A 24,149-nucleotide genomic window follows, 5' to 3' on the forward strand; every position below is an offset into this window, starting at 1 on the left:
AGGGGAGGCATCGTTCTGACGGCCACAGGCTGCAGTGAGGAGTAAGTGAAACAATACGAGTAAGGCATCCAGCTCAGGGAACCATCCATGCAGGCACGTGTGCTTCCTGTCTGTCTGTCTCCCGATGCCACTGCTGCTCCCTGTCACCCACCAGGCGACTTCCTATGAACGTACATATTTTCCCTGCTCTTCATTTTCCTCACTTGCCAGTAGCAACAAAAAGGAAAAAAATAGGGATTAATAGATGCCACTGGGTTAGTTCACCTGGACCAGACATGAGGTCACTAACGGGGAACTGTCTGTGAGTCTCTGTAGATAACTCCGCACTCCCAGGACAGACGGACTGAAGTAACCACAGGCATTTCAGAACACCAACTGCAGGATAAACCCAGACTCCCACCACAGCCCAAAACTCTCATAACCAGCCTCTGTGCTCTTCAGCTTCACCTCTGACCTCCCTCTTCTGGCTCAAACATGCACCAGACTGCCTGCAGTTCTGCAACTCTCAGTCTCTGCATCTAGAGGGCCCTTCTCATCATTCGGGGCTCTGTGCAAATGTCACCTCCTCCAGGGCCTTCTCTGGGCATTGCAGGCAAAGCACTTCCTCCAGTCTCTCCCTTCACCCACCCTTCACCTTCACCATCACTATCTGAAATTACCTTGTTTATTTGCGGTTTACATGATTACTATCTAATTCCTCTATATATTCCACGAGAATATTCCATGAGGGCAGGGGTCTGGTCTATCTTCTTCTGCATGGGATCCCCAGCACTGTGCCTGGCATTTGGTATTAAATCATTCATTCAGCAAGTAGTATGTGAGGCCTGCTCTGGGCTAGATGCCGTTCTAGAGGCTAGAGATGCAGAAATAAACTCGCAGACAAGGTCCCTGCTCCCACGGGAATGCGTGTTCAACAGGAAGATACAGCAATCCTTCCTCTTCCCCTGCCCTGCCCCCAGACCCAGGGCCTTGACATTCAGCTGTGCAACATGCACCCTGCACAACACTAACGTACACAGTAGCACAAGCCCGGCCTGCCTCATCCTGTGCAGCCGCACACAATGGCCCTGTTCACACTGCAGCCTCAAGAGGAACCGGAGCAAATGGAAGGGCCAAGTTAGCATGGGGTGGAGAAACCTGTCCAAGGCATCACTTGACCAAAGGGAAGGGAATAAAAGAGGGTAAGAAATGTTCATGACAGAAGGACAAAAGGGAGTCCTTTTCTAAAGTGTTGCTACGGCCACTGTTACTGGAGCCATTTAAAGATGGGCACTGCCAAGAAAAGGTCATGTAGGACTTAAATCAGGCTTAAGTTTCGGCACAGGCTATCCAGACAGAAAATGAACTGTGTGCACATCTGGCTAGGACGTCTCCCAGAAACAACAGTTTCAGGTCCCTGGTGCAGCTGAGGGAGGGCAGGGCCAGCAAGCCAGCATCCTGTGGCTCTTGGCAGTAGTGGTCCCAGGAGCTGGCTGGGCCGGCGCCCAGAGACTCCAGGATTGTTGTTCCTGGCAGCCGCTGAGGCCAGAAGCTTGTTGTGAAGCCCTGACTTTGAGCAGCCAGGGCAGTTTTCCAAAGGCGCCCTGGTGGCTGGCAGCAACGGCAGAAAGGAAAGAAAGAATGACATGTGTGTGTGTATGTGTATGCAGGGAGGGCGGGGCAGGGATGTTGAATGAGAATTTGTTTCAGCAAAAATACTTTTATTTTCTTCTCATTATCAGTAAATACAAAAGTTCACAAGAAAATCCTATGTAAATGGTTGGAGGGGGATATAAATACGAAAGAGTATGCCTCCCCCCATAAAGGGTTGAATTATTCAATTAAGAGAAGGTACTGGGTATTGGAATTATGAATGATGTTTTACTTTTTGTGTTATGTTTTTATAATGAATATATATTGCTCTTATCACAGAAAATAAAGCTATTTTTCAATTAAGGGGGAAAAAGGAGACTATAAAAATGCTAGTAAAATGTGAATAGTTAAAATTTTATGCATCTTTTCTCATCCATTGGCAGAACTTAGAGAACCTCTAAAGCTGTGAGAAAACATTATCTGAGGAAAATGGTAAAGTTTCTTAAGTACATCATTTTACAATAAAAGAGATGTTCTCAAAGCTCTTCTTTATGTAACAGTCACTTCTATTTCTTTTAGTGGCTTTACTAGCAGAAAGAGGGTCATGTTAATCTTACGGGATCACTGTCTTTAACTACAATGGTATGAATGTCACAGAGCAGTTAGAAATGCAAATGAACTCTACAAGTAATATACCAATTACATAAGATTTTTGTGGCACTCTCTCATAAAACATTTACCTTAATGTCCCAAAGAGGGTGTCCTCTAATTCCCTGCATCTTGGTTCACATACAATTTTTCAAAGTTCTACTATTTCCTAATTATCATGAAGGAATTTAATTCAAATTTAATTCATGTAAGAAAACATCATAGTCTTCAAAAGATGACATTTGTCTATTGCTTTGTCCACTGGTAAAATGGGCACACAGAACAGCAACGATGCCGAGATGGAATAGTAACATACACACACACGAGCCCAGCATGGTGCCTGGGACACAGACATACTCAATAGCTGTGAGCTATCACTGTGCAGACAACGGAGGTCCACACCTGTTACCCAAATCCCCTGGAGAGGGGTGGACTTCAGGATTCAGACTCTTAGAAAAGTTTAGAAGAGTAATGTGGTATACATATACACCATATTTGATTTAACCCCCTCTCAGAAGTCTGGGGCAGCACCCTGTATGCAGATACATTACTATTACTATTTCTACAACAAAATTTGTGTACACACTAAGTAGGATTAAAAATATATATATATTAAAAGACATCAGTTCAGATCAGGTTATGCCACCAAACTAAACACAAAAACGCTTTTAGTTTCGGCAGTTTTTGTGATCTCAGGATTGCACACATGGCATTATAAACCCAACCAACCAATTTTACTATTTACAATGATCTCTTCAAGTTCTCTCATGTGTACAGTTTTTTTCCCCTACATTGAGGAAAACATACATTCAAAATTGTTTAGAATAGCAATGCTCATTCAATTAAAATTTGAGGAACAATGTAATGATTTTAGATAATTAAGCTAAATGTTTAGGAATAATAACCATTAAATTAGTGATCTGTTTCTGAGGGGGGAAAGAGAGGAATACCTTCAGGAAGGGATATGCAGGGCCCCAATCTGTTAGTAATGTTTTATTTCTTAAGCTGGGTGACAGGTATCTTGGGATTTGTTGCATTAGTTAAGACATTCAAAGAGATATAAGGAAATTTATACTAACTTTTTTCTTAAATCAACCTAAATTACTTATTAGTGAAAACCTTCAATAGATACAAGAACTTCAAACCTGACTGGGACTTGGCCTAGCTCCCATTAGGGCATTCCTGCATCTTCTCAGAAACCTGGCAGAAATCCTCTGAAAGCATCTTCCCTCAACAGCAGCAGCAATTAAGAAACCAAATTCCCTGACCTCAGAAAGCACTTCCAATTCAAATGTACAATTTGTATATTTACTACCTGTATGACCTTTACTATCACTCATTTATAACTCTAGATAAGCAAGCTCAAAACAGACTGACAGCAAACTAGCTCTCAGCCAAACAACTGAGGCCCATTCGCTGTAGGTTTTGCTATAGACAAAACAGACTCTATTCTGACTACAGTGGAGCTGACTGGAGAAATGTGATTACAGAGAGAGAATACAGAGATATCACAATTCAGCAGAAAAGCATATAAGGTTCTTGAAGAAGTATCTCATCAGCGTTATTTGCTCCTAAGTAAATCCCAATTTTTTTTCTTTTTAAGGAGTCTTGAGAGCATTTTTTATTTTTCAAGAACAGAGGTCCTTTTAGCACCTGAATTTTTTTTTGTAAAGAGTTTTCACAATGTAGCATCTCCTTATGTTTTCTGATTGGTCTTACAAAGTAGGTGAGCAAATTTATCCCTTTTTTACATGAAAATAAAATGAAACTTCTTTGTGGTCAACTGGCATGGTGTCCCAAATCTAAACAGAGGTAGAAGTGGCACTAATATATAAGCCCTTTCCTTTTCTTTAGTAGATTAAATTGTGTCTTACTATAATAAACCACATTCAACAAGTTTAACATCCTCTACCCAGACAGGAATGAAGTAAACATAAAATGCAACACTGTCCTTGGCTGTTTCTTTCATTTAAAATAACTAAGGCCCCAAGTTAGTTGTTCACATACATTTTCATCACATAACATTCTAAGGATGTGTTTTCTATAAAACAACATAAATACAAAATAATCCAAAATCTCTCCTTTCCATTTCATTCATTTCAATCGCCCTAGCCTAAAATGAACTGGAATTTCCTACATTTCTGAAAGAGAAAAAGTGATGTCATTCCTTGTCAGCCTAAGTGACAAGTGGTCCCGCTTTCACAAAAGATTACACTCAACCCCTTCAGGAGTAAACAGACAAAAGTAGGCCAAGAACTAAACAATTTGATCAAAGACACAAACTATTCTCACTGGAACCCTCTGTCTCATTTATATATGAAACAGAAGAGACCCCATGCCAGAAGTACATGATTTTCATTTTTCAGGAGTATAACACAAAAAGTTTTCCTAAAGCCTTCCAAAAAAAAGTAAAGGACGTCTCACACCTGCCGGCGCAGTAAGGATGGGTAGAACAGCCGAGGCGATGGGAGGGAGCAAATACCTATGCAAGGAGCTGCGCTGTGCACGCTGAAAAGCTCACCTCCTTTGTCTTCATAAAAATGCCCAAGTATGGGCACAAGAGAAATTAAATTATCCAAACAGAGAAACCCTATATGCCGAGGTCTTTTAGAAGGACGACATACCTGTAACCTCTGAAACACGCCTGATCGCAAGTTTCCAAACCCATAGCGGCACTGTGGATGCAAAGCACCTTCTGACACTTCTTCATAGGGGGACTGTTCAATTTCCCAATCAAACTCCTCATTGTCATCTTCCACTCCTTCCTCAGAAACCTCAGAAGCACCTAAATGTGTTAAATGTTAACTTGTTAAAGTATTGGGTTTCCTAGGTACAGCTTGGGGCAGAAAGAGACAGGAAAAAACAGCTGCCCATGTGCACAAAAAGACATGTCTGAGAATAGAGAACCCCACTCTTCTGAATAGCCAGAAAATGGGACCAACCCAACAGTACATCAATCAATAGTAGGGTGTATAACAAAGAAATGCAATGAAACCAAACGGACCTCAGCTATTTATGGAGAAACCTTACAAAAATGTTGTGAGAAAAGCTAGACAAAAAGAACACATAGTGTATAAATTATAAATACAATTCAAAACAGACAAACTGAGTGGTGACCCTGGAGAGGAAAGAGGGAGAAGTGACCATTAGGAGACACAGGGTAGGATTTTAGGGCGTTGTAAATGTTCCATTTCTTGACCTAGGTTGTGTTCATTTTATGAACTTCACTGAACTGTATACTTCCAATCTTCGCTCAAGAGGCCAATATTTTGCCAAAGAAAAAAGACATTGTTTCAATCGGTCCAACCTACTGGTTCAATGGAGTTCTTTGTGTCTTTAAATTATAAGACACCAAAATGGGCTATTTGCAACGTTTGCACATGACCACCTTATCTTGTCACCTGAAGTATGTTCTCTAGTTTGCTGTTTGCTATACCCCTTTTCCCCTAGAAGGAGATAGCATTCCAAATATTCTGTTTACCTTTATTTCCTCCCAACTGTAATAAACATACCTATTTCCTCCACAAGCGGTTTTGCAGTCCTGGATTTTCTGGGTGCCAGAAGAGCCGTTAACATGTTCAGCCCCTCAAAATGCTGGCCAGGTATTTCTTTGGGCAATCGGATGGTAAAAGTTCCTTCAAGATTAATTTGTTTTATGCTAAGTTAGATTAAAAAGTTCAAAGGCTTCACAACTATATCTAAGAAATAGACATAAAAATAAAACACAATTCTATTTATAGGGCCTAAAATTATGCCATTATATACTTAATGAATAAAATGGCTTAGTGTTTCTTAGAACCACTGATTCAGCTGTCACCTCTAAGAAATTAATCTGTTAAAACTGCAGAATGCTGTAGTATAACACAGTGTCACCTTAACTTCTTGATAATTTTTAAAGTCCAAGTCAAAAACCTCTAAATCTCAATGGCCTAAGAAGGTAATAGCTTACAATTAGCCAGTAGCTACTTGTAAGATTTATTTCTGGACTAAGGAGGAAAAAATCAGGATATCTAATCCAATGAAGAGTAGCAGCACTTCCCAAAAATATGCAAAATCTTAAATAAGCAATTACAGATTAATAAAGTTCTCTGATATCTCAAGAGATACATCCCGAAGTCTAAGGCAGCCTCAAGTACCATCTCTGTACTTCTTCTCTTCTCTTGACTAGGTTTATCAACTTCATCTAGGCTTCTCTATGAACTTACTACTCTATTAACCATTCTTATCTTTTAAAACATCTTATCAGTGTACTTAATGATATTCTAATATTCTAAAATGCAACTAAATCTGAATAGTTCCATGTACACAACCTTCCTAAGCCCGTGTACTTTCAAATTTTAGTAACTGTTTCAATATGCAACTTACCCGTTATTAAAAGCAGACTTTACTAGGTAGACAGGTGGTTTCTTTACACTTCATTATCACAGTAATCATATTGTATTACAGGTAGAATTTTGCCATTTAACTCATTCACCCCATTTTCCCTCCCTTACCCTAGTTCACTGAGATCAATAAATATTCACTGAATAAATTGTATCAAGAGTACGCAAGGTATTCTTATGCCAGATCAGTGACAAATGAAAATCCAGTGACTTACATAAAAGGAAAATACATGGTTTCAAGGCTGGCTGAAATGAAGGGCTTATCAATCACGAGAAGAAAATTCAATCAGCCTTTAAATGCCATCTATGGACACTTTTCTCTTTCACCTACATGTTATTAAATTTTAAGTTGTAAAACTGTACAAGAAAAATTTGATTCATAGCTTACAAAAATCATTCACATCTTTTCTAATCAATCAGCTCAAACAATCTCACTTTCACTTTTTGAACACTTACTAAGTGATGGGGAAGTAGAAAATAAATGTCTAGAAAGCAGAACCAGAGTATTTAACTAATATAACTTTACAGAACATTTAAAGGACTGAGGAGATTTTAACTGTTCAGAAATCCATGAATAACAGACATTGGACATTAAAAACAATAAAGAATGATAGGGACAGATTGCACTTGTAATACATCTAAAGATTCCCACAGTATCTTCAAAGATTAGCATGCAGTTACTCTTAACATGAAGAATCCAAAATAAAAATTAACACAGATTCCAAAGACAATACCTTTATCTGCATCATAGGCTCCTTGCTCACTTCCATTTTCTACAATTCTTCCTGGAAGGATTAATCTGCAGATTTAATATAAGGTCTCATGAAGTCCTTAAATTACAAAGTATTGTTAAATGACCATCAGTGATAGCATACATTGACCACTGGAAGCTACCAACCATTTCCAAAGGGAATTCCTCAGCATCTCTTTAACATTTTACAAACTAAATAACTTAGATTTCTTCCCTAGCAAAAAAAAAAAAAGAAATCAGAGATGACTCTTCTTTCTGTTTGAATACTCCCCTCCCCATCGCCAATAAAGTAAATATTTAAAAAGAAAAGCCACTGTAAATATTAGTGATCACCACTATTGTGGTGCTTCCCCCTTCCTCATAAACAGGAGAGTTATTTACATACCTGGGGCCTGATACAGCAGGGGCTTGATGAAAGTGTCCTAACCAATTTCAAAAAAGGGGAAACAGTAAAGAAACAACAAAACCAATTGTTTATACTGAGCAAATAACTACTTTAAAGAAAGGCAGAAAGCAAAAGTGTTTTTCTCAAATCTCGTTATTACTATATGGGGATTTCCCCTTTCATACTAAAGGAAATGAAGGGACTTCCCAGTTTCCAGTTTTACCCTGAGTCAGTTGCTCTTCCACTGAGGCCCCCCAAAATGTTTCTAAAACAGAAATTTGATTGTCACTTTTCTATTGAAAAAGTTTCTATGGCTGCCTGACACTGTCTAGATAATTTAAACTCATCAGCACCACACAGCAGGCCAGCCCCATTCCATTCCAAACTTAAAATCTGAATTGCTTTTCCTCCCATTCCCACTCCCTTGGCTTCCTATTCTAACATAATTATAATAATTTTTAAAAACTTGACAGACTTCAAAAAGCCAATGAGTCACAACCTAGTTAACTCTGATGTTTCCTGGAGCTACACTGCATTTTTCAAACCAAAATCCCTTCTAAACCCAGCATAAGGATAAGGAGTCAGTTTATGGATAAATTAGTTTGTCATCATGACTACGAACACTACCTTCACTATCAGCATCTGAATTGAGTACCAGCTCTGCCATTTACCAGAGCTCTGTAACTTTCTTCGTACAAATCAATTAACCTCAAGGCTCCTATTTCTCATCTGTAAAAAGGGAAAATAACAGAATCTATTTCAGGGTTACCTGAGAAGGATATGATAATACAAAGAGCTTAGTGGCTGGTACAGTAGGTAAGCATTCAGAAGATGTACGCTATTATTATCAACTCTCTTCTCCTAAACTCTTTCTAAGTATAAATTCTTACTGCATAATAGTGAAACTGTATTTGTACACAGATCTGCCTGCCCTGCTAGATTCTCATTCCTCAAAGAGAGGGACAAGGTTTTATTCATCTTTGGTACACTATAGCAAACTGTATTGTAAAAGATGGCCCACACCACATCACTCATCCCAACAATGGAGTCAATGTCCCCTCCCCTTTAAATGTAGTGGGCCTATGAAACTGTCTCACCCAGTACATAAAGCATAGGGGCTACTGGATTTTTGAGGTGAGGTCATAAAAGGCGGTATGGATTCTGCCTTGGTCTCCAGAATACTTGCTCTTGAACCTTCAGCTACCATGTTAGTGGTTCAATTCCCCAAAGGAATCACAAATGAAACCATGTGAAGACGCCACAAAAGTAGGCCCAGTGACTCCAGGAAAAGAGATGTGATCCTCAGGACGTCCCACCAGTCCCCTGCTGCCTGGGCCCTTGCCATTCCAGGCACAACCACCATGTGACTGTAACTGAACTAAAGACCTCAAGCTAGAACAGCCCAGACAACCTCTTACCAAATTCCTGACACACAAAACCAGGGCAGGGAGTTAAATGACTGTTGTTTTACACCATTAAGTTTAAATGGTTATGTGGCAACAGATAACTGGAATAGCAGGCCCTTAATTAATAATAATATCTACTACTTATTGACCACATGATTACCAAGCATGGTAATAAGGACTATGCATGTATTAGCTCAATCCTAAGATTAACTCTTTAAGATCACTCCATTAGTCCCTTTTACAGATTAGGAAACTGAGGCTCTGAATAACTTGCCAAAGTCACAGAACTGTAAGTGTGCTAAGGCATACGTTGCCCCACTCCCAAGCCTCTGCTATCCAAGGAATGGGTGAATGTGTGTGAAGAGTACCCTTTAAATTGTTTCACACATAACCTTTTATTCTGTCTTCATTAAAATCCTTAAGCAAGTAGATTTTATTTTTACATTTTTATTTTATTATATCTGTTTTACAATCATGTCTCATTTATGATCTTTCTGCCAAGCCTCTGATCCTTTGTCTGTAACATGGGTAAATAACAGAACCTACTTTGTAGGACTGTCCTAAAATCAAATGAGATAATCCACACAAAGCACTAACCTGGAGAAAAACTCAGTAAATTTTTACTACCACCATCATCATCACCTTCCCGTCTCCTTCATGTATTATCTTAAAAATCAGATTCGGAAAGGCTTTTCCTGGTCATTTTATATGAACAGACTCCCTTTTATTCTCTATCAGTACACCTTATTTCCCTTCACAGTACTCACCACGATTTGCAGTTCTATGTTTACTTCTTTATTGTTCTTCCCTCCCCACTAGGACATAAACCACAGGAGGCACCACTCCATCCCCAATACTGAAAACAGAACCTGGCCTATACCATGAGCTCAGTAAATAAATCAAAGGTACAAATGAATAGAAAAAAAGAAAATGCAGCATATGCAAGCAGATGGGTTAAATTAGGGTCTAAAAGAAATCTGAGCAAAACTGCTGCATGTTCAGGGAAGGAACCGGCTTGACTCAAGAAGGTTCACTTTAGGAAAGTATTTGGACAGGAAAGGTGGGCCGGAGCTTCACAGAAGGAGAAACGTTAGGAGAATGGATTTTATCCAGCAGGAAAGAGGAGGAAAAAGGGCTGACAATGTTTTAGCAAGAACAATCTGGCAGCGTCCTCTGTAAAATGGGTCTAATGATAACGACTATCTCCAAGGTTAAATGAGACAATACACAAAAAGCACCTAATGCATTGCTGACCTACTGCAAGGAAGCTGAGCAGTGCTAGCTGTTATTACTGTTCATAAGGTTCTGCAAGGAGAAAATGCAAGCTGACAAGTGCTAACGGGCTCTTACTGAGACTTGGGGGACGAACCACAATTAAAGGGCGCAAAATCAGAGAAGTAGCAGACGAGGAGGAGAAGGCAAACGAGGCCAATTTGCTGTCAAGGGAGACAAAGAAGAAGAGAGGTTCAGAAAGTAGGGAGCTGTTAGACCAAAAAGTCGAAAACAGAACGTGGACTGAGAGAAGTCATAGGGACCCGTCTGGGCGCAGGGGCGCTAACGCGGAGCGAAAAGAAAGCAGAGAAAGGAAAGGACGAGAACTAGGGCTACAGAACAAACTGCAAAGGTTACGGTGCCAAACGCCACGCTTTTAAGTAGCCCCAAATTTCCTTAACGTGGAGCTTAAGAAGAGAATGAGTTTCGGCTGCTTGTAGAACGCACGCCTGGAAGAGGTCGCTTCTCAGCACCGAAAGCAGCTAGGGAACCTGGAGAAAGGCAAATCGTTAAACCGAGAAACGCTCCTTCGCTCTTTCCTCCTCCCTCGAGAAGCAGTTATCTAATGAGCGAGGGAATGTGTGAACCAATGAATCAACCAGTCCATCCCCAAATTACGCTCTTTCCAGGGCCGGACACCGGAAACTCGCCTGAGGAAGTACGGCTTGGCGAAGAACTTGAAATCAACCCCCTCGAAGTAGACATCGAACTCGGAGACTCGGGCGTAGGGCACGCGGATGGCGATGGTCAGGAAGTCGGGGTCCTGGCTCAGATCGAACGCTGGAGTTAGCATCCCCACGCCACACTCAGATACCGGAGCCGGTCCCTCTCACAGCCGCTGCCTTCCCGACGCTCAAACTCCGCAATTAAATTCCCACGCGGCTGCCCGCCTAATGTTAAGTCAGGGTGCTTCCGGTCAGAAACGGAAGTGCTCGTGCGTGGGACAGGAAGTCCCACCTCACGCCGATCTCCATAGAGACAGGACGCTCTTAGTGAAGAAAGGGCGTGGAAAAGCGGGGTTTTCTCCGCAGGAATTGAACCGAGGAGATAAGTTTAAAGAAGCCAAACAAGAATCACCTAAGACCTACCAAGTCTCTTTCGAGGTTCTGAGAGATGATTTTTACAAGCACTGGCTTTGCTGGTGAACAGACCTGGGTTTGAACCCCTTCTCGGCCACTTCCCAGCTGTAAGACCTTAGGAAAGTTACAAAACCTCTCTATGCCTCAGGTATCTTTTCTGTACAATGAGGATAATACTAGAACCTACCCCACAAAAATGTTGTGAGAATAACATGAAACTATGCACGTACAGCTCTAACCATGTACCTGGTAAGTTGCCAACGCTCGATGTGTTGAAGTAGCCACCGCAGTAGCGACAGCCACCTTCTTACCACTGTGGTTTTCCTTAGTGCTCACCTGCCTCGTCAACAATTCCCCTTTCTCCGTCTCCGTCTTTCTCGGCTGACTTCTCTCCGCCTCTCTCTACCCCTCCTTTTCCCCTCCCCCTGCCGCTTCCCCTCTTTTACTGCCACTTACGCTCCCCTTCCTAATTCCTTGAGTTTCCTCATTTACAGAGCGTCCATATCACTAATCTGTTACTCTGCTTTGTGAACTAGGAAGAACACGACTCAGAGAGGTTAAGTAATATATATTATAACCGTTCATTCTGTGATTACCAGAACGCAGACTGTCTCTTAAGCCCCGGTAGTGCCTGCACTGGTGAATTGCCGTCCCTCTAACAAATTGTACTTTCCCCCTTTCCCTTTTCTCATTTTTCTCCATACACTTATTGGAGGTCCTCTTTTCTGTCTCTTTTTGCCTTCTCTTCCTTGTATTTCCCTGTGCCCTTCATACTGTCCCAATGCCTGTCCCACTAGTCTCATTCTTTCCCTACATATGCCCTTGGCCTTCCCTCTCATTTTATTTCCTGTTATTCTACTAGTAGTTTGAAAAGTCCAGGAAATAGTACTTATTTCCTGGTTTTAAATGTTAATGGCAATGAGGTGAAAGTCATCTCCTAGGATGGTGGACCATATAAACCTCAAAAGCCTTTTCAACCTCCAATTGTTTATGAATCTTGAAAATTAATTAGGACTAGGGGAAAATATTAATAGGGAGCAAATAAAATAAAAATTTCAAAATAAAAACCACTCTGCTTAAGTCTGGGAGTTTTGATAAAGACAAAATAAGATGTTATGTATGAAACAATTTAAAGAGTATTCTTCACACATTCGCCCATTCCTTGGGTAACAGAGGTTTTTTAACTGAGTCACTTGAATACTGTCTATGTACCAGCACCCCACTAAATCATTTTTAGTGATCTCATTTTCCTCTCCTGACAGCTCTATGAAATAGGCATTATATATGCCTGTGGCTTGCACAGGATCACACAGCCAGTGAATGGTACAATTGGGATTGAACCCCAATTACATTCAATTGGGCCTTGGCTCTAAAATAATAAAGACTTGACACGCTCTAATATTACCACTGACCCAATTTGTTTCATATTCTGACTCCAAGCCTGCCTGCTTTAGACTGTACTGAGCCTCACAAATAATTGGCACTCAATATTGAAAATGAATTGATGCAAAGTTGGAATTAGTAAAGCCCTCAAAATGCCCCTTGAGATAGGCCTTTGGCTGGATCATTCCAAATCAGCTTCTCTAAAAAGAATCATCTATAAGGGGCCTTCATTCCTGTAAGACACAAGCATTAATATTTTTAAATTATTAATGCCAGAGAATTAACTGCAACTGAAGCTCTGTCTAGGAGGAAACTCTAATTGAAAGCACTTTACAAAGTAGAGTTCTGCATTTTCTAGATACTTTATTCTGAGTTGGGCAACATAGACACTCACACACACACACACACACACACAGGATTACAACACAGACTGTATGGTTCATTGCAGCTGCTAATTATAAGAAATTTATATTGCATCTGCTATATCACAAAATACTGATAGTTGCAACTGTGTAACAGGGTTTTGTTGCTTTTTTTGCAAACAGTAGTTCACTGTATTTTTGTATTTCTAATTAATGATAAATTACACAAGTTATAAATTCATTCTCTTTTTTAAAAAACACATTATTACAGATGAATGTCCCTTGACTGCCATCCAATTTTGGTCCTCACTCTCTTCTCCAGAAGTATTCTCTCTAACTACCCTTGCAGAACTTTTTACATTTCTGTAAACGTTTCTAGGTACCCTGCTACTCTATGTTTGTGGGTGCATGGGTACCACATACTATAAATATAAGTCCGCAACAGTATTTTTTTTCACATTTATCATTTTTGTCCTTTTTAGTCCTTGTCATATTACTTTTTCCCACTCCTTATATCATAAAGGAGTTCATTCCCATTACTTTTTAGACCCTGCATTTTTTCTTTCCCTCTTTTTCTTTCTTCCCTCCTGCCTTTTTCCTCTTTTTTTTTAATTTATGTTTACTAGGCTCTCCCCTACCCCAAGTCCTCCCCACAAACCCCATTACAGTCACTGTCCATCAGCATAGTAAGATGTTGTAGAATCACTACTTGTCTTCTCTGTGTGCAACATTATTTTATTTTTTTACTTCACTACTATTTTTTCAGCAAATCTACAGTGACTCTTAGATCCAGTTGAGTTCATGTCTAGATACAGACATTACTTGAAAATAAATTATTTCAACATTTCATACTAACTCTGGTTTAAAAGAAAAACAAACATGAACGAAACATATTTTGTCATTTTTTTAGCTATTCAAAGGTTATAGTGTTCATTTTTGTTTTTCCATTTCCATAAGGCTTACTTGTGGATAGCCTTTCAGTGTCATAAAAATAGTTTTTCCATGGCCAGTTTATTGAGGGCAAGTATATCATACCATATCTGATTACATCAAATTAACCCCTCTTGTAACCGACTTAATTGTAATACACAAGATTCAAAATTAAGTGTTAAATAAATATCGTCTGTAAATAATTCCAATTTCGGCCTTATGATGAAGTTCTATTGTTAGAAATCTTTTAATGGTGAAATGCTCCTTGTTTCCAGAAGGTGGCATGCATATTAACAATTAAGACAATGTTACCACAAAGAACAGTTTTAACCTATGTGGGAAACAGCTTCCTGAATAAGCACTTTATAACTCTAGACCAATCTCTGAGCCATTTTTTGGAAGTGGTGGGAACTTACACAGAACTTGCAAGCTATATCTTAATATTTTAGTATACGTCATTTTAGACTCTTATTCTAGTCATAAAAGTGTAGAAAAAATTTTAAACACAAAATGGTATCATACTCTGTATTTTCATTTTTTCACCCAACATAGCATTAGAGTATTTTCATTTGGCTATTTTTTTTGCCAAAAGCATTGTACCATAATTGTATCCTTCTTATTTATCAGTGTTAATATTGTAACTCTTAAGAAATGAACAAGGTGATGATTGGTTTTGAAAAAGGAAAACCAGTAGAATCATAAACATAAATCACAGAAATTAGAACAAAAATACAAAAGCTAGAATATAAACTAGAAAACACATTTTGAAGTTTGAAAAAATATCCTTTTATATAACAGTGTAAATACAATAGGACTAAATTGCTTGAATTTTGCAATTCCCAGTTATAAATTGCTTCCAGGAGAGCTTGGATGAATTCATGGATAACTACAGATAAATACTGGATTGTAAAAGAGATTTAAGAGATGATTCCAATGAGATATAGACAGAGCAGACCCTTAGTCTGACACTGGTGATATCTGCCATGTTTTTAAACCCCTTTATAGTTAAGCACAATTCTCTTTGATTCTTGCACCAATCCTTCAGCGCATTCAAATTAGAGCTGTTAAAAGAGCACTGGCAATAACTTAGTGCAGTAATGGGTATTTCAGGTAGGATTTAGTCCAATTCCAATTTTATACAACCCAACAAAGCTCTGAAGAAAATCTAAAACAGCTACAGCTGACACCAGTAAGATGTTTGACAACATTTTTTTTGCAGTGTGCAGTTAAGGGCTTAGCAACTTGTATTTCAACATGCTAATCCCATCCCATTAGATAAAATGCAGATCACATAGGAATTTTAACTGAACAGCATTTGGAGCTTCCTTCATTGTTTAACATCATATATCTAAAAGACTCCACAGAAGGTACTGTTCTGATGTCCTGCCCAGATGCCCTTTATGGAACCAGGAAGCCCATCTGTCATGAGTAGCCAGTGTTGTTAATGGCTTGTCACTGACCCTTCTCCAAAGAACTAACTGCCCTAGACCTGGGTCTCTCCACCTCAAGCCTTTGGGACTACATAATTCTTTGTTGTCAAAGACTGTCCTGTGCATTTTAGGATATTTAGCAGTATCCCTGGCCTCTAACTTCACAATGCCAGTACCAGCCCTGCTGTTGTGACCATAGATATTGCCAGACCTTGCCAAATGTCTCCTAGGGGACAAAATTGCCCGCAGTTAAGAATGACTGCTCTGGATTGATGGGAGTCTCCAGGAAGTAATTACTATCACCACCACCACCACCACCACCCCCAGCCCCACAACCATGAGGACTGATATGGGGTACAGAAGGCTCAAAGGCACAGATGACTCTGGTGCAGCTTATGTGTGTTTATGGGGTAAGGCCAATGTAGATTCTCCCCAAGCCCTCATCCTTTATCAGTTCTTCCCCTTCCCCTGTCCTCCTTCACTTACTTCCTTAAAGGTTTCTCCTGAGAATGGCTTCTCAATAAATCACATTCACCCAAATCCTTATCTCAGGCTCTACTTCTACGGAATAAGTCCAGGGCACCTGACCTATGAGGAAACCCTTAACATTCTTCACACTCCTGCAAACTAGTGGAGAAAAGTATCTATACAGAATAAACAAGATAACTTTTTATTTTACTTTTTAATTTTCATAATCGACTTATCCTTAACTAATCTTTTCCTGGTTTCAGAGTGAACACGTTTATTTCTTCACCTTAAAAAAATTTTTGGCAGTATTTACTAAAGCTAAACATATATATATATACGCTAACAACTCACAATTCCTCTTTTTAATATATAACAGAAATGAATGTTAACTGTCTATCAAGAGACATGCATAAGAATATTTATAGATACTGGTTTTGCATAGTAGCCAAACTGGATACAATTCAAGTGCCCATGGAGAGTGCAATAGTTAAATTGTGGTGTATTCACTCAATACTGCAACACCCCAATAAGAAAAAATGAACTACTATATACAACGTGCATGAATCACATATACATGTTAAGTCCAACAGGTCAGATCCAAAACAGTTCACACTAGGTGTTTCCATTTAAATGAACCTTGAAACTGGCAAAAGTAACCCATGGTCATAGTTGTGAGAATAGTGATGACCTTTGTGGGGATGGTTATTCTGCAAGAGGGCATGAGAAAGCCTGCTGGCTGCTGAAAATCTAATCTTTGTCTTGATTTGGGTGGGGATTATGTGGATATACACATATGTAAAAATTCATAGAGCTATATATTTAAGATGAGTGTATTTTACTCTATGTACTATCTCAATAAAAAAGAGATTCTGTGCATTACTAGAAACAATCAGAAGACCTGGGTCACCCCTGGATGCTGAGAATAAAGGCTGCTGTTGGCTCACTGCTGTGTTCCTCACAGGGAATTGCCCTCGACTGCAGGGAAGTGCCTTGTCCAAAGTTACCCCTCTCCAGAAGACTAATGTTGAATACAAAGGCCTGGCTTCCTGCCTCATACAGGACGACTCTGAAATCCATCCCATCTCCAGAGCTCTCTATAGAACTGGTGGAGGCCTTGGTTGGAATTGCACGGTGGGTCTCTGTCCAGTACCACTTTCCTCTTCTTAATGGAGTGTCACCCAAAAGCACCCCACCCTTCCCCCACCACCAAATCATCTGCACTCACCTGTCCTTCATACCCATTTGCAGGAGCACTAATCTAAGATGCCATCTGTGCTATAGGTCTAGCCTTCCAAATAGACTGGGATGTCAGCTTTCCTCTCAATATTGAAATTTCCAACACTAACTCCATGGCATTCCTCTTGATTTTTCTGCAGTGTCATTCATTTCCTGGCATTTCTCACTGAGGGATCATAAAGCCATGATGTTGCCTATATTTTGAAAACAGAGCTCTCTGCCTTTCTGAATGCCTTTTGATTATAGCTGCCACCCAGAAGGAAACCAATCTTGTGAAGAAAAAACAGAACTATGAGCTCTGAGGAGGAGAAAAATAGGTCCCCTGCAATTAAAGACAGTTTCTGTTGATTATATGTATTGTAAACTCATTACAGGCCTGTCTCTATAAAGTTAAAATAGCGTAACTGGATCGTTTTATATTGTGTTCTCAGAGGAGTTTACATTAGTCACTTTTTCTAAGTAAGAATGAATCTTTACAATGAGATGTTTAAAATCTGGATAGTAATGATGTTATTATCAATTGTACATTATCGAGACATAGCTTGGGATCCTTCTTCTAATTTCCTTTTGCTTTGCTCCATTCTGCAATCTGGTTTGTACACATTCTCGGCTAAGTGTTCATTCATTCTGCAATTTATTTATGCTTCTTTTCCTACATTCACATTTTCTTTCTTTCATATCAATTTTTTTCCTTCTGGATTTTGTTTATTTATACTTGCTTTTTTCTTGGTTATTTCAATACTTAATAACCTTTTTATTATGATTTTTAAAAATGAAACTCATAGCCAGTTAGATATATATTCTCTTTAGGTAACATGTGAAGAAATAAGAAAATGTAAACTCTCTTCAGGGCATCGGAAGTCTCCAGCCAATGGGACAGAGCCTAAGTAGATGTTGTAAAGCCAGTTGCCTCCATTATCATAGTATATGGAAATTTTTTTTTCATTCTGGAAAATGATGTTTGGATTCTTCCCTTTTCCTATGGGCAGTACTGCTCCCAAATTACCATAAATTTAATGAACAGTAGTGGCTGGTATTTATTGTTTGCTTTTTGTATGCTGGCCATTTTTCCAAGTGATTTGCACACAATATCACTGTTTCATCCCCAGATTAGCTCTATGAGGGAAAAGTTATTGTATCACCATCATCATCATTATAGATGAGGAAACTTGGACCTGGAAAAGTCCAAGTTGAGTGACTGCTCAGTTTCCCTGGTTTATGACTGACACAGCCAGGATAAGGACCCCTGAGCTCTCCCTGCTTCCAACCCACTGTCCACAAAACACATGTTTCTGTACTTGATGCTCTGAGAGAAAAGAAGAAGGACAGAGTGAAGATAATAAAAGATGAAAAAAATGACTCCTGACTTCAAATAGTTTAGACTTTACAAAATAAAACACAGAAGGATTAGCAATTGCAATAGCCAGTTTCTAAAAATATGTCATTCGACAATGAGCCACTGCTCCGCTAATCACACTCCTGGGATTCCCTTCCCAGTGAATCTGGGTTGGCCCTGTATAGCCAATGGAATCCAACAGAGGTGACACTGTGTGACTTCTGAAAGCCAGGTCAGAAAAGGCCTTGCCACTTCCCCCTTGACTCTTGGAACTCATGCTCCAGGAGAAGCTAGCCATGGCATAAGAAATCCAGCTGCCACGAGACTCCTGTGCTGTGGCGAAGCCCAGCCTAGCCATGTGGAGAGTCCATGTGGCCACACTAGCTGCCTCAGCCATCCCAGCCCAGGCACCACTCAGCTGAGTGAAGAAGCCTCACCTTAGACATTTGAGCCCCTGCAGACGCTACTGGAAAACAGGGGGTCTTTCTGTTGGCCAGAAACAAGGCTCCAGGCTCCTGGCCCCATATTACCCTCCTCTAGTCCTTTGAGCCTCCCCAACTAAGGGCCCAGTTATGTCAGAGGAGAGGCAAGCCATCTGCACTGTGCCAACCTGTTTCCTAAATTGCACAATTGTGAGCATAATAAAATGGTTGTTGTTTTTAGTTGGTAGGTTTTCTGAGAGTTTGCAATGCAGCAGTTGATAAATGGAACCACAGTGAGTCAACAAAGAATAGACAAATGAAGTCAGAGACAACCAGAGAGAGAGAAATGCTTGGGTTAGAACAATCAGAAAAATCTCAATTCTGATAAGAAAGTCTGGGGGCCGAGCAAAGACTCCAGGAAGAAAAAGTGCAGCTATGTGGGTGGAACCAGGTTACCTTATCTGATGTGAAGACTGGGAGAATGAAGCAATAAACAGCAGGGTTGGAAAAGAGTCTAGGCCAGTTGGTGAGGGTGGTAGATGCCAGGGAAAATAATTCCACAGCTGAACAGGCTATAAAAATCATCTAGTACAATCCACTTTTCTCTTTTTCCTTTTTACATAGACAGAAACTTAAACTTAAAGAAGTGAAGTGATTTGGGGAGTAAAGGGACATGAAGCTGGTTGGTCACAGAAGTTAATACTCGAGACTACAGCATATGGCGTCTTTCCTCCAGAACCCACCATTGATCACGGAAATAGAAACACTGTTCTGTGTCTAAGACCAGGTATGCTTTCTCCACTGGCATCAAAAAGACCATGTATATCCAATCCTAAGTATCTGGACAGACATTGTAGTGTTTAAAGATAGCCTCTTTAATTCATAATTATAAAGTCCCTAATTGTTCTTTCCTCATATCCTGTCACATTAAAAATAAAACAAAACCGAAAAACAAGATGGCAGAGTAGGAAGGCAGGTGGAAATGTCCTCCCAAACACACACAAACATACGCACCAAGGAAGCAAGTACAGCAAATACAACTAACCCTAAAAATGACCTGAAGATGGCCAAACAGACCCCCTTACACCTGGGGAGGAAGAGAAGACCACACAGAGAAGGGTAAAGCGGCAGAGTGGTGACCACGCAGGACCCAAGCCCTTCCCCTATGCCAGCCGGCTGGTGGGAGTAAGAGAAAAGGAGTGGGAAGGTGATGGGCACCCAGGAACTGTGCACATCTGGCCCTGGAGATACTCGTGCTCTGGGAACATGACTCCACATTGCATTGGGTTCTGGTGATTAGCAGGACTGGACACCAGGGACAGTTGGAACACTCTGGGGGGCTGAGACACTAGCCACCTGTGGAGGACAAGAATGCTCTGCCGGTCCCAGAGGCAGCAGTTTCAAAGATTTGCCAGCAGTAGGAGGGGTACCAGAGGGGCAAGGGTTGGATGGAGCTCTCGCCACAGGAGAAAAAGCAGGTGGACAACACTTTCCCAGCCCTCCTTCAGCCCAACAGGTTGGGCACTCACGGAAGCCCCAGACCCTCCATTCCCCTCACTGGCAGTTCAGCCGCGAGGCGCTTCCCTGTCGATCTACCTGCCTGCCTACTTGGCCCAGCAGTGTCAAACTTTGCTTCTGGTAGGCAGAGGGAGGCTTTCCCAGCTTTCTCAGCTCTGTCTCAGCCCAACTGAGGAAGCACCTGCAAGCACCAGCTCCAAGCGAGAGCTCTCCTTCCTCCCGCAGGGTGGCCCAGCCTGGTGGTGCATGCCTTGTTGCCACCAGGGGGCACCAGTGCGACAGCCATGCTCCTATGCACCCTGCCACAGCTGTGCCACATGCCAGTGCCCCTCACCCATGTCCCCTGCAGCCTCGCAACCATTCTCAATTTGCTGTAACCGGCACCTGACCAGAGCCTACACAACTGCCTCACCCACCCCATTAGTGCAGCAGCTCTGACATTGCTGCAGGGAAGGCAGAAGGGGTGGCCTCACCCACAGTGATACCAGCAGAAGTCACTGCTCTGATTACAAAGAGCCAGCTGAGACAAACTGCCAGCTGCACTGGACTGAGATGAACCACTGCTGGCAGACAGGCCACTCCACCCATTGCCCACCAATAGCAACAGGGGCTCCACTGAAAAGAGAACCAGGCACTACAGATGAAAGAGTTTTGAACTTCTGGGCACCACAGGACACCTTCTTCATAAAGCCACCACTTGATAAATGAGGAGGCAGAGGAGTATGTTCCAAACAAAACTACAGGATAAGACACCAGAAAGAAAGCTAAATGAAATGGTGATCACCAATCTTCTTCATAAAGATTTCAAAGTAGCAATCATAAATATGTTCACTGATCTGCTGAAAAGTATTAATGATTTCAGGGAGGACTTCAACACAGAGGTAGAGCTGAAAAAGAGCCACTCACAGCTGAAGAATATACTAACTGAAATGATTGCTGCAAGTAGAGGAGGCAATCAATGAGATGAAAATTATAGAATAGGAATACAACGAAACTGAGGAACAGAGAGAAAAAAGAATTTCTAGGAATGAAATAATGATAAGAGAGCTCTGTGACCAATCCAAATGAAACAATATTCACATAATAGGGATACCAGAAGGCGAAGAGAGAGACAAAGAGATAGAGAGCCTCTGTGAAGAAATAATTGTTGAAAACTTCCCCAATCTGGATAAGGAAATAGACACTCAGGTTATGGAAGCACAGAGAGTCCCTAACAAAAGGAACCCCAGGAAGACAACACCAAGACATATAATAATTGAAATGATAAAGATTAAAGATAAGGAAAGAGTATTGAAAGCAACCAGAGAGAGAAAAAAGATTACTGATAAGGGAAACCCCATCAGGCTATCAGCAGACTTGTCAGCAGAAACTTTGCAGACCAAAAAGGACTAGCATGAAGTATTTAATGTACTGAAACAGAAGGACCGTCAACCAAGAATCCTCTGCTCAGGAAGATTAGCATTCGAATTTGAAGGAGAGATCAAACATTTCCTTGATGAATGTTGGCTCAAGGAATTTATAACCACTAAACCAGCACTACAGGATATGTTAAAGGGACTGCTGTAGATGGAAATGTCCCTAAGACTAAATGTTTCACCAGTGAAAATAAACCCACAGTAAAGGTTGTAAATTAATAATTACCAAGTAAGTACAAGATTAGATCAAAAGTAGTAAAACCAACTATAAACAAGTCAGTCGAGGAACACACAAAAAGTGCAGATTATGACATTTAATACACAAAGTGTGGAGGAGCAAGAAAAAGTACTTTAAGATTATATTTGAAATAAAGCAATCGTCAATTTAATATAGACTCTTATATAGTTAGAATGTTATCCTCAAAACTTATGGTAACCACAAACCTAAAGTCTATAACAGATACACGAAAAGTTAAAAGAGAAATCCAATACAACAATGAAGAACATCAAATAACGAGAGAAGAATATAGGAGAGGAATAAAGGAATAGAGAAGAGGTATAAAAGCAACCAGAAGACAATTAATAGAATGGCAATAAGGACATACCTATCAATAATTACCTTAAATGTAAATGAACTGAATGCACCAATCAAAAGACATAGAGTGGCAGAATGGATAAAGAAACAAGATCCATCTATATGCTGCCTGCAAAAGACTCATTTCAGACCCAAAGACATACACAGATTAAAAGTGAAGGAATGAAAAAAGATTTCATGAAAATAACAGGGGAAAAAAAGCAGGAGTAGCAGTACTTACATCAGACAAAATTGATTTCAAAAGAAAGAAAGTAACAAGAGACAAAAAAGGACATTGCATAATCATAAAAGGGTCAGTGCAACAAGAGGATATAACCATTATAAATATCTATCCACCCAACATAAGAGCAGCTAAATATGTAAAACAAACACTAACATAGTTAAAGGGGAAAATAGATTGCAACACATTCATTTTAGGAGACTTCAACACACCACTTACATCAACAGACAGATCAAGCAGACAGAAAATAAGTAGGGGAACAGAAGCACTGAATAATACATGACATCAAATGGACTTAACAGACAGCTATAGAACATTGCACCCAGAAGCAGCAGGATACACTTTTTTCTCAAGTGTACATGGAATGTTCTCCAGAATAGTTCACATACTAGGACACAAAAAGAGCCACATTGAATTTTAAAAGATTGAAATTATATCAAGCAACTTCTAAGATCACAGTGGTATGAAACTAGAAATAAATTGCACAAACAAAATAAAAAGGCCTACAGACATATGGAGGCTAAACAACATGCTTCTAAATAATCAATGGATCAGTGAACAAATTAGAGCAGAAATCAAGTAATACTTGGAGGCAAAGGAAAACAAAAATTCAACAGTCCAAAATTTGTGGTATGCCACAAAAGCAGCTCTAAGAAGGAAGTACATAGCTGTCCAGGCCTACCTCAAGAAACAAGAACAATCCCAAATAAACAGTCTAAACTCCAATTAAAGCAACTGGAAAAATAAGAACAAGTGAAACGTAGAGTTAGTAGAAGGAGGGACATAATAAAGATCAGAGCAGAAATAAATAAAATAGAGAAGAATAAAATAATAGAAAAAAATTAATTAAACCAAGACCTGCTTCATTGAGAAAATAAACAAAAATAGATAAACCCCTAGCCAGACTTATCAAGAAAAAGAAAATATGCAAACAAACAAAATCAGAAATGAACAAGAAATAGTCACAAGAGATACTATGGAAATACTAAAAATTCTTAGAGAATTCTATGAAAAATTATATGCCAATAAATTGGACAACCTAGAAGAAATGGATAAATTCCTAGAAAAGTACAACCTTTCAAGACTGACCCAGGAAGAAAAGAAAATCTGGACAGATCAATTATCAGTAATGAAATTGAATTGATAATCAAAAAACTTCCAACAAACAGAAGTCCATAACCAGATGGCCTCACAGCTGAATTCTACCAAATATTTAACAAAGAGCTAATACCCTTTCTTCTTAAAGTATTCCAAAAAGTACAAGAAGAGGGAATACTTCCAAACTCATTCTATGAGGCCAGTATCACTCTAATACCAAAACCAAAGACAGTGAAAAAAA

General features: G+C 40.0%; 1 protein-coding gene across 4 annotated transcripts in view; it reads right to left on the reverse strand.

The window, feature by feature from the left end:
• SHQ1 (SHQ1, H/ACA ribonucleoprotein assembly factor) overlaps positions 1 to 11,328 on the reverse strand; it is a 136,804-nt gene extending 125,476 nt beyond the window's left edge. For 2 of the 4 annotated variants that reach the window (XM_037019316.2, XM_037019314.2), the window contains exons 1-4: positions 11,067 to 11,328; positions 7,337 to 7,401; positions 5,733 to 5,855; positions 4,845 to 5,005 (exon numbers count right to left, since the gene is read on the reverse strand). In XM_037019316.2, coding sequence (XP_036875211.1) covers positions 4,845 to 5,005; positions 5,733 to 5,855; positions 7,337 to 7,401; positions 11,067 to 11,209 — 492 coding nt within the window. In that variant the 5' untranslated portion in view covers positions 11,210 to 11,328. Of the gene's footprint in view, positions 1 to 4,844; positions 5,006 to 5,732; positions 5,919 to 7,336; positions 7,402 to 7,738; positions 11,040 to 11,066 lie in introns of those variants that run through there. The other 2 variants (XM_037019315.2, XM_073230914.1) reach the window with 2 other exon arrangements.
• Between the last annotated feature and the right edge of the window lie 12,821 nt (positions 11,329 to 24,149).

Source organism: Manis javanica, chromosome 3 (assembly GCF_040802235.1).
Source record: "Manis javanica isolate MJ-LG chromosome 3, MJ_LKY, whole genome shotgun sequence".
In the NCBI taxonomy this organism is placed as follows: Eukaryota; Metazoa; Chordata; class Mammalia; order Pholidota; family Manidae; genus Manis; species Manis javanica.